General features: G+C 52.2%; 1 protein-coding gene across 1 annotated transcript in view; it reads right to left on the bottom strand.

Moving 5' to 3' along the window:
* Positions 1 to 11,234, bottom strand: part of LOC309686093 (alpha-2-macroglobulin-like) — a gene marked incomplete at its 5' end in the record, with an annotated part of 39,868 nt that continues 28,634 nt past the window's right edge. The window contains 12 exons of the mRNA XM_082498633.1: positions 1 to 542; positions 2,727 to 2,768; positions 3,624 to 3,726; positions 4,136 to 4,210; positions 4,779 to 4,869; positions 5,245 to 5,372; positions 5,729 to 5,947; positions 6,185 to 6,408; positions 7,410 to 7,575; positions 9,807 to 9,881; positions 10,183 to 10,339; positions 10,894 to 10,978. Coding sequence (XP_082354759.1) covers positions 517 to 542; positions 2,727 to 2,768; positions 3,624 to 3,726; positions 4,136 to 4,210; positions 4,779 to 4,869; positions 5,245 to 5,372; positions 5,729 to 5,947; positions 6,185 to 6,408; positions 7,410 to 7,575; positions 9,807 to 9,881; positions 10,183 to 10,339; positions 10,894 to 10,978 — 1,391 coding nt within the window. The 3' untranslated portion in view covers positions 1 to 516. The remainder of the gene's footprint in view (positions 543 to 2,726; positions 2,769 to 3,623; positions 3,727 to 4,135; positions 4,211 to 4,778; positions 4,870 to 5,244; positions 5,373 to 5,728; positions 5,948 to 6,184; positions 6,409 to 7,409; positions 7,576 to 9,806; positions 9,882 to 10,182; positions 10,340 to 10,893; positions 10,979 to 11,234) is intronic.

Below are 11,234 nucleotides of genomic sequence, written 5' to 3'. Positions count from 1 at the left end.
TAGCTGACCATCCAGGCTGCCTACCTGTAGGAGGCATGGATAGGCACCTGCAGAGACCAATTCAATCAAGGTTATGGTTTCTAAGTCAGGAGAGAGAATTGTTCTCAGGAAGTACCTGTCTTTCTCCATTTATTAGAGAGGATCTCAGATGACAACTTCAGAGTATATAACACTGAAAGGGCTACATTAAAAAGGCTGACCCCGATTTATATCATGCTGTCCTATTTTTTTTTTTTTTCCATCACTTGTCAGCCTTATTTGCCCTGCACACAGACATGGCCGGATGGGATGCTCTTCAACCTAAGAAGCCAAGGAGATTAAAGCTGTGACTGGAGGCTGAGCAGAAAAAAACAGAATTGGGAATAATCTGTTCAGAAATCATTGGTGAGTGCAGTTAATTTATTTTTAAAGTTCATTTCCCGTTACTTGCAGGCACTATTCATCTGTCACTCCATCCTCTCCATAGGTGGTGGTGGTGATAGGGAGGCAGGCAGGTTCCAGCAGCTTGGAGTATTTTCATGCATTGCCCTGGTCTACTTCCTCTGCAAGGATGAAAGAAGATGGGAGGGTACAGGAGTTAAGAGAGATATGCCAGTTCCCTCTCTTGGGCTGAGAGACAGAGAGAGCAAGATGTGGGTTTGGGAAGCCAGGTTGTGTACGAAGCACGATACAGGAGACTGAGTTGCTGTTTGACCAGGGTTGAGGGTTGTCCATGGCACTCAACACTCACATCACCTTCAAAGCCATGTGAGGTTGAGAGAGGGCTGAGACTTTCTGACCCACTGGGAGAGATAAGCAGAATGGAATTTGTTACAACTGGAATGGACACAGGAGCACAGTGCAAACGGGCAGCAAGGATGTTCACTGCACCAAGGAATCTGCTGCATCAGTACTATTCAGGGCAGGGAAGGAAGCTTTCTGCTTTGCAACTGAGATCTGCCTTTTAGTCAGCGCAGACCACCTTTGGGCACCTAGACCAGTGGATGGACCTCTTGACTAGCAATGTCCCATCATCCTTTCCAAGGAAGATAAAATCTCTACCTTTTAATGGACAAGAGGAAGAGTAGCCTGAAATCTAAAGCCTCCCCACTAGTCTCAGACTGGATAACCCGATCACACCAATATAACCTTGGAAATGTTTTACTGTCCACTCAGTGTCTGTCTTAGGACTTATGCACTTTTTTTCATGAAGGGAGGCTGTTGACCCAGAATCAGCAGAACACAGCTGCACCTATGGACACAGCCTAGGTTAGCAAGCAGTATGGAGTAAAAGTATGGGAGCTTGGGCTCTTTTCCAACACACCAGATAAGAACACAAAAGGAGATACATTTCACCAGTTATTACCAGCAAGAGGCAAAACTTTTGCCTTCCTCAAGTCCGAATCACCTTTTCTCTGTTCTCAGATGCCACAGTCAGGCCCTGTGAAAAATCACTTCCCAGGGTCTCAGTGCTTTCCAGAAGCCTCCATATTCCAAACACCTGAAACTGGGCAACTGATGGGAAGCCAGACCTGCCAGTCTTCATATTGGAAGACTCCATATAAGACAGGAGAAGTATTGCCTTCCACAGAAGCTCCTATATTACCTGTGCTCCTAAGCCAACCACACATGGCCCTGCACTGCAGAGAACCCCCCAAAGATCATAGCCTCTCTGTCCCACTAGCTCAGACTCCAAACAAAGACCGAGAGCTGGCTGCCTAGGGTTATGAGGAATAAATACCTGCCTCCTGAGAGCCCCCCTCCTGTTTGGGCAGCAGAGTAGGTGAGCAGGAGGCAGCTCTTCCTCCAGATAGTAGATACCAAAGGCAAACTTGCCATCTCTCGGGATCCAAGGAGAATGGCCTTACATAAAGGCATGTTGCAATGTGCCAGCACTGTGGGATTTGCCATATACAGTTGCTAAGCAGGCTAGGGTGCCATATTGGACAACTATGACCCCCACACAGATGAGTGATGTGGCTGTGTGTACAGGTGGGGGTCTACCACCAGGGCAGTTTTCTGTCACCGTACCTGACAGGCAAGCCCAAGTTCCTATAAGAGCCAAAAACTCACCTCTTCAATAGCAAGGGTTGGGAGGGAGTCCTCTGTAATGAGGACTCCCTGCTGCAGGTATGGCTCCATGCTCAGAGTAGGAAGCGAGGGGCTAAGAGCAGCACTGCATTACAGCTTTAGTGAAAAGGTATGCCAAGCTACGGCAGGAGGTTCTGGAGCATGGCATGAAATCATGGTAGGTCAGACCATGTGCTGCTTTATGGGATATCTTTTGCTGGCCTTGATTTGCTCTATTGCTCTAGACAGAGTGCTTTTGGGGAGGAGTGTGCTAGGTGGTTTGAAAGTGCCAAGTCCCTTCAGCATGGTCCCAACAGCTACATTAGCTGGAGCTCTCAGGAAGGACCAGAAGATGCCTCAAATCTGAGTCAACAAGAATGATGTAAGAAACTTGAACTCAAAGAAAAAGTCCAAGGGGCAGTAACAGAACAATAGGGACACAACCTTCATTCAAGCCAGGAGAAGCTGACAATGGAAACCGGTATGAGGATTCAGGGATAGTAGATTTTGAATAAGTCAACAATATTATGCCTCCTGTTCTCTCAGTTTTGCATACAAAATCTGTGTCTCTGAGTTGGGCTAATCTCATCCAAATTACCCATCAAGCAGAAGGAGACAAGCGCCAGCTGGAAAACAAAAAACACAATGAAGAAAGGCAAAGGTTCCCAGTACCCTACCTGTGGTGCAGGGAGCGCCGTACTCCTGCGTGGCAAATTCATCTGGAAAAGAGAAGGGAAGGGAGAGCGCGGGCTGTCAGGGCCCCTCGGCACTGCTGACAGGGGGACGGGAACCAGAGGGACGCTGCCCCCAGGCCCCACAGCAGCCCACTTCCACCCCCCCGGCTCCCCCCCAGAGATCCCCGTTGGGTGGGGGCAGCCCCAGGCAGGGCCCCGTCTGGAGGCTGCAGCAACAGCCAGGCAGAGCCACCCGGCTCGGGCAGCCCCAGCAGCTCTCCACCCCCGTTGTGCCCCGGGGCTGCTCAGGCACCTCCTTCCCCCAGCACACAGGAGCGGGGTGGCGGGACGGGACGGCACGCCAGACACGGCTGCGCCGTCGCTGCCACCCTGGCGCAGCAGCCGGGACAGCAGAGGCACAGGGAGCGGCGGGTCCGCCTGGAAGCGCGGCGCGGCCGTGCTCCGGGGCCGGGCCTGACCTCGGGACCCCCAGCGCCCGCGGCTCTGCCCCGCGGGACGGCTCCTCTCCCCGGGCAGGCGGGCCCGGCCCTGCGGGCGCCGCGCTCGGAGGGCTGTGGGGGTGGCCTCCTCCGCCCGCTCCCTCAGGGCAGGACGGCTGCGCGGCAGCTGCCGGTGAGCGGGGCGGCCGTGCGGGGATGCCGCACCGTCGCCGCCGCCCGCCTCGTTCCCTGGGGCCCGCCCGGCCGGAGCAGGAGGGAGCGGGGCCGGGTGGCGGCCTGCAGCGCTCCGAGCCCCCCCTGCGCTGAGAGGGCTGAGGCAGCGCGGGGGCGAGGAAGGGCCCAGGTCGGGGGCAGCCGCGGGGTCCCGCAGCTCCCCCGGCCCTCCCTGCGTCCCGCCGCCCGCCCCCGCTGCCGCGGGCGCCCCCCGCGCCGCACTCACCGGTCTCGTAGTAGTCGTAGACCTTCACCTGGGCTGGCTTCAGGCCCCGCACGGGGACGTCCCGCTCCACCGCGAAGGAGAAGCTGAGGGTGTCGCTGCTCAGCTGGGGAAGGGAAGCGTCGGAGGCTGAGGGGCGGCTCGGCGCTGCCCCGCGCTGCCCGGTGCCTCCTGGGCGCTGCCCGCGGGCGGCCCCGCTGTCCCCTGCCACCCGTGCCCGGGCCCCGGGGGGTGCGGGGGCTGCAGGCCGGGCTGAGGGAGGAGGGGCAACGCCGGGGGCTTTCCCCAGGCCTGGGGAGCCTCTGGCTGGTGGGGATGTGCGTGGGGCGGAAGAAAGGATGCTGAGGGCTGGGACAGAGGTGTCTCCTATGAGACAGAGACAACGTCCGTGTCAGAGAGGTTTATGTTTTGTGTTTACAAGCCCAGAGATGCTCAGCATTGCTCTCCATCTCGGTGCATGCTATTGCCAGTGTGCTGCAGAGCTCACTGTGTCCCCCATGGCAGTCTGCCCTTACCTGCTCAATGTACAGCAGAACATGGTTTGTGCTCACTTCTGTCCGTTGGATCTGGTGAAACCAAGGGTTTGAGAGCTGGAAAGAGGAGATATGGAAGAGGTTGCTGATCTGAAGGGAAGTTAGTCAACCATCCTTCAACTCATCAAAGCTTCCTCCCATCCCTAGAATCTCAGCAGGTGGATGCTGTGCTGAGAAGTTAAGCACAGGGCAAATACTTCTGAGGGGACTCAGAAAACCCTCTTGTGAGAAGCCCCGCACAGCAGGGCTTCCCCCCAGTTGCCACCATCTAACGTTCTTGCACCTCCTTGAAACAAAAATGGAGTTGTCACAGCTGTCGTATGTCTCCAAAGACACCTGTGTCCCCTAAATTAGACCTAATGGTCTTCTTCCAGCTCTCGGTATCAGGGACAAAGTGTGCATACATTTGAGCTACTGCAAACTACCACAAGGGTGGGAAGGGAGTGCTGCTGCTGGTATCCCTTGTTCACCTCTCCTCGTCAGCTGAGGGGTAGAAGAACTGGAGGAAAAGAGGGACAAGTCTAACAGTGGAGAAGGTACCAGGAGGAGAATTAGATGCCCTTTTAAATAAGGAAATTGATGTAGAGCAGACATACTGAAAGATGTCCTTCACACAGGCTCCTACCTTCCTCACGGAGGACTTCACAGGGATGAATCCCGACAGCATCTTCACATCAACAATCACCATGTTGGAGCCGTTGCGGTCCCCAGTGTAACTAAGGAGCCAACCAACAAAGATTCAGTGCACCTCAAGTCAAAGTTGGGGGCACTTCCACTTTTTCCATAAAGCTTGGTACCCCACCACATCCTGGCAGTCCAGCACCTTCTTCTCCAGCTATGCCAGGGGCTTCTAGTCATGTATGCAGCCTCTCACTAGCCCAGCCCTGGGTGGCCCACACAGTTCCATCACTGCAGGACTTGTCCTTCCTCCACAGCCTCTCCTCACAGCCCGACTGCTTCCTGCCCACTTTTCCAGGGGATGCACTGCCCTTCCAGGCCTTCCAGACTGGCTCCCCCTGGACCACCAGACCTCCTCCAGCTCCCAGCTCCCATGGCTTCTCAGGAAGGCTCAGACCCAAACGCAGACTCACCTGACATTTATGCCTATGTCAAAGCCCCTGTGAGCCTTGGAGTCTGCACATGTCTCTGGGATCGTGTACACGTGGAGCATGAAGGGTGCATCCTCCTGCGTGGGCTGCACGTTGTACCTCAGGCTTGTCTAGGGGAGAGCCAGCAGCTCTGGGTGAGTGTGTGTGCATGCATGCTCAGTACGTGAGAGAGACCATCCTCTCCCCATCCAGCCTCTCCACTTCTCCCATTCTCATAGCTCCTCCACACTGCTGGATCCTTCCCTCTTTTCCTCACACTCTTTCTCCTCCACATTGCTGGATCCTACACTCCTTTCCTCCCACTCTTTTTCCTCCACATAGCTCTGCTCTTCTTCTCCTCCTTGTCCCCCTCCCAGAGCCTTCCCTCCCACTCTTCCCCTCTCCGCTGTCCCTTCTGCGCTCTCCCTGGCTCCTGCCTGGCAAGGGGCTCCCTTCCCAGGGTGCCCCCTGCCCCCATCACCCTCACCTGCAGGTAGACGCATCCTTCGCCAGACACCTCCGTGCTGTACTCCCCCGGCACCTGGGGCAGGGGCACGCGCTGGAGCAGCAGCCGGTTTGTGGGATCCACTTGGAAGTCTTGCTGGAAGTCCCCTCCAGATCGCAGGGTCACTTTGGAAGCTGCACCGCTCTTGGCATAGGTGATGGCCCCATACAGGGACAGGGCTTGGAGAGCCACCACTGTGTCCTGCAAGAGACGGGCCCCGGCAGCCAGGGGGATACAGTCAGTCTTTCCACAGCCTGTCCTCCCCCAGCCTCCTCTTTGCAGGCACGCTGCCCTCCACTCTGTTGGGAACTTGGCAACCGTGGTAGACACTGCGGGCATGCACTGCCCTGGCAAACCTTCCTGTGCTCCCACCTGGGTCTCTGACACTTGCCATCTTGTGACATTGATGTGTGAGGTGGCAGGAGGGAAGCGGCTCACCTGGGTGGAGGAGAAGCCTCCATTGGGGTTCTGCTGAGCGCTGATCCACTTTGCAATAAGAGATGCGAATGACAGCTCCTCCTGGGAAGGTGCCGGCTGCGTGGTGAGGTGAGCAAGGAGCACGTAGGCCGTCATCTCCACTTCAGCAGAGGGAGCTCGGTAGCGATAGTATGGGAGATCAACCTCTGGCTCTTTCCCCGGCCGCTGCCAATGAACAGACCCCTCTTCACAGGAGGCAGAGAGAGTGGAGACAAGCACACAAGCCATTATTAGTCGTTATTGCACGGCGGTTCTTGACCTGCTGCTGGTGCAGTTGAGAGGACAGAGCCTCCACAACGCATGTGTCATGTAGGATGAAGTGGAAGGGCGAGGTTTACACTTGCTGCAGGTTTACAACGGGTCTGAGACTGCTGAGGCTCAGTCCTCAGGCCTGGGTACCACTTTGGCCTAGACCCCAGGTTCACAGAGACATTTATGGGCTTGAGCCCCAGCAGAGCAGCAGGCTGGCCCTCCTTCCCTTGGTGAGTAGAGATGCGGGGTTGGGCAGTGACAAGCTCTGTGAGGCAAAATGACCCACAGAAAGTGACCCGGGCTTGATCGTCACCCGCAGGTGGAAAAGGCAAAAGGTGCTGGGGACACTTCCTTCACAACCCTGCTGCCTAATGCTTGGGCAAAGCCACTGTCCAGCCTGACTTTACCAGAATGCTTCCGAGCCGTTACGCGATATCCTGGAAGGCTCAGAGCGTATGCTGTGGCCTCTGAAATGACCTGTATGTTCGTTTTCTCTCTCGGCACATCCAGCTCTTCTCTGATTTATCCTCCCTTGTGCTGTGCAAGGTCAGCTTTGTTCTATGTTGCGCACGTGCACTGGGAGGAAGGAGTGGCCATAAACATCGCTAAGCCTTTGCTAAGCTGTGCCTGCTGTGGCAAGAGGAGCGGACTGAGGAGAGACACTGGCAGAGCTACCCTTTGGCTCAGCACCGACAGGGATGGTGCGTGCTGCTCCCTGACAAACGCCCTCGGAGCAGAGAAGTAGGACCGGGCACTGAGAGGGAGTTCTCAAAAATGCACCCCCTTTGCACAAGCCCTTCCTCTCCCTCCACCTTTCCCCACCCACAGAAGCCATTTCCTGCAGTCATTGCCCCACCAACAAAAGGCATTTTATCAAGGGAAGATGTAAGGCCAGTGGGTTGGAAGACAGACGTGTCCCACCAGGAGCACTCACCCTTTTTCACAGCTTCCTTTTCAAGTGAGGCAAGCAATGCCTTCCGCTTGTCTTGCTTCCCTGCCAGGGCGAAGGCGTACGCCATCAGTGCCTTGGTGTACACATGGTTTTCTTTCTCATTTGCTGCTGTTTCCAGGCAGAACAGAGCATTGCGCACCACTGAGTGCTGGGAGGATAAAGAGACTGAGCTGGAGCAGCCAGAGATCACACTGAGGTTCATCTTAGAACAACAGAAATCAGATGGTACCTATGCACCCTTGACATCCCCACTGTCCTGTCTGACAAAGATTGTACTATTGTGTATCCCTTCCCCTCCAGGTCCAATACTGCCTGTAACGAATGAGCAGCCAGAGCCTGTTCCTTATCTTGTATATGCTTTTCTGTAATACGTCTTGTTGCAATGTTTATTTTCCCAGGTTGATTTAAAGACTGTGAAGCAAGGCCTTGAGAAGAATTACTGTCCTGATTATGTCTCAGGGCAAGGGGAGTTCTCTGACCTACTTCCTCTCTGTAGATGTAGTAGATACTTACTTTCCTCCTCTAGCGATCACCCTGAGTCTGTTCTGTGCTTTCACCCACTGCTCTAGCCTTTTCTTTTTATTGTTTAATTCCCCTTTTCCAGGGCCTTCTGGAATGATTTCATTTTGCAGAAACTTGATAACATAGCTTCTAGCTTGGATGTAAAGTCTGTCTCTGCACAAGAAAGAATAGCTTTTTTCTATTTTCTGGAGCATTTTTCGTGATGTGTTAACATCAACAATGCATGCTTTTTTGAAGCCAGAATCTCAAGGATGGCTTAAGAGCACAATCCCTACAGCAAAACAAGATGTAGCTACTTTACATAGTGTTAAGTAACAGACGCTGTGACCCCATGACCTTTCAGCAAGACACATGACTATTCCTCATCTGTGATGGAAAAACTGGTATAAAATTGAAGCAATAACACTGCAGGGGGGCATGCCATGATCTGAAGCCTAACAGCACATTTACAGCTTAATCAGTGGTCTAGAGGGAAAAGCCTTTTTTTTTTTTCAGTGTCTTTTTACTTTGTAGTTTGCCTTCACTGGGTGTGTACTGGAAGATTAAATCTTTTGTGGTCACTTTTGGAGAAGCAATTCAGCTGCTTTTGAGAAAGCAAAGAATAAAAATAAAATTGGTTGGGTCTGTGCCTCAACTAAGATTTCCTACGCTTACTGCTATGTATAAGGTAAGTGTTGGGGAGGAGTTCAGTCAAATGACAGGATGTGGCAGTAGATACACGTGCTCAGGACAGTGCTAGTAAGTTTTTTATGAGGGGTCTAATATGGCTTATTTTACTCACAGTAATACTCCGTATACCTAAGGGCTGTGCTATGCTCATGAGTTCATGCAGCTTAACTTGAAATGCACCCATATCCCCATCAGATTCTGACAAATCCCTCCACATTCAGTGGCACTTTTAGGCTCAGACAGATAAATGAAAAACGTCCTTGCTATCCAACACAGTTCTGCCTGAGAACTTGCCTTCTAAACACAAAACATACCAAAGAAATAATACGCTTCTGTTGAATTTAATGTCATCCATGTCCACCCTACTGACAAAATAATTCCTTCTGCTGGTTCTCACTATACAGGAAAAAACTTTCAACACAAAGTAGTCTCTACTACACCTGGAGCAGAGGGATTATAGCAGCCCAGCAACCATGCTGGTTCACCAATCCTTCTACCGCAATTCACACCCCAATTTTACCTGCACCAGAGGCTTGTCTCACAGTGAGGGGATCACAGACTCAGCGATCAGAATGACTAAACCCACATTGCTTTTAAATAGGCTGCAGGTTTTTCACAGACTACTGTTGATGGTATTCCCTATAGGTATACTTTATTACCTATAGGTAGACCTTATTCCCCAAGCCTTAAGGATGGGGATTTCCCATAAAACAATCTAGAAGAGGCAGAGAAAATGAGAATGAATCACTGAGTATGCCACCTTTTTTTTACAGACCTGTGCTGTTGTGTCAACACAATGGGCCCATACAAGTGGTTCAACAGAAATGTACTATTCCAACAAACAAAAGGAGATTTTTTTGTGGGTGTAGAAACCCTATTTGGCTCATTTCAGAGATTTAAATATTATTTAACTCACTGTTAATCCAAGCTGTACTCTTTTAAAGGAGCAAAAGCTTGATTCTCCACAAAAGAACTCAGGAAAAGATTAAGTGAAATGTGTATATGGGAGACAGGATTGAACAGGGGAGGAAAATGGAGGACAAAATGTTATTCCAGTCTAGGTTGAATAGAAACAATATTCAGACAGGATTTCTTCTTTCAAAAGGTAAAGGGACCTGATAATCTGGGGGGCCACTAGTAGGGCAGGTTAGTACCATCTGTGGCTCGGGTTGGGGTGCAGACACATACGGTTACAGGTAGAGGAATCTCCAGCAATGCGATACTGATGTAGGCTGTCAGCGTGACCTCGTCATTCACTCCACCCTGCAGGGAACCACAAAAGTAGATGTTGATCCCACACAGCACCACTACCTTCTCCACTGTCTTCTCCCTGTGCTACACATCTACATCCTCCGGGGACAAATTCTTCCTAGCCTTCTTCTCATGCTAAGTCCTTCAGAAGCTGCTGTTGGCTTCTTCCTGGTTCTGTGATAGCTCACATATTTAACCCCCCCTCCATCCCAGCCCCCAAGGGTGGGAATACTTCTTTTGGTCTCAGAGTGACTCATGGTCGAGACATGAGCCTGACAAAACCCATGTGGAGCCAACCAGGCAGATATATTACCTTAATGGCATTGTTCAGGAGTGTCCCAGAACTGCGGAAACAGCCGTTCTCCTTCTGCTTTTGAGTAAGCCAGACCAAAGCATCCTGGATGTGCTTCTCATCTATGAAGATATGAGACCGGGCCCGGGCAAAGGACTTGAGGACAAAGGCTGTGAGCCTGAAAGTGACAGAGGGAACTGAGACATCCTGAGCAGGCCCTGTATCCGCCATAGGCCATAGGGCCCACGTGGGCATTACTGTTCTGGAGGAAAGCAGTAGAAGCTACAGAACTGGATCACGGGGGGCTGGTTGGATACTGTGAACTGGCTTAGTGACTTGGTGAGATAGGGACCAATGGTAAATGAAGCCTGCCATTCATTGCCCTGAGGGCTGCGGGTAGGTGGGCAATGGTGCTCTGGGGATTCATCTGCATTCATAGCATCTTCGGCTAACAAGAACTAGCCAGGGCATCCTGCAGGTCACTCTCACTTGAGCTGAAGAAGGGTGGCAAGGGAGGTAAGTAGCTATCAGTGCAGCACTCCAAACCTAAAAGGCGTCTCCCTTAGCATCCTTCTCTGTTGCATTATCCCACATGACTGTCCTATGATGCCATGATGATCATTTTGTCTCCACCTCCATTTCAACCTCCACAGTGATGAAACACAAGAAAACACTGAGGAAAGAGGGGGCATGAAAAGCAGAAATGAAAGGCCAGTGGCACTGAAGTCTTACCAGGTATTCCCAACTTGCCCATAACGGGGCCCAAAGGTGCTATAAGAACCGTCCCAGTGTTTGTAGTTCAATTGCCTTTGATACCCTGAAATAGAGAGTGGAAGAATATTTTAGTTGTCACAGTACTTTTCAAGGAGCCGTGCAAAGGAAATGTAGCAGACATGGGACACAGCGTCCCCCTTCTAATGGCACAAGCATGAGCTACACTACTTGGTGTTACAATGGAAGATGAGGCAAACCCACAGCTCTGACGACCTCCATCCTTGTACTCTTCCTCTCCTAAAAGACCTAGAAACTGGGTATCTGCAGTCATTGCCACTCTCTGCCCTAGACTTGATGAG

This window comes from Vanellus vanellus (assembly GCF_965231255.1).
Source record: "Vanellus vanellus genome assembly, chromosome: 1".
NCBI lineage: Eukaryota > Metazoa > Chordata > Aves > Charadriiformes > Charadriidae > Vanellus > Vanellus vanellus.
Note: the sequence above shows the minus strand (reverse complement) of the source record. Positions and strands in the feature narration are given on the sequence as shown.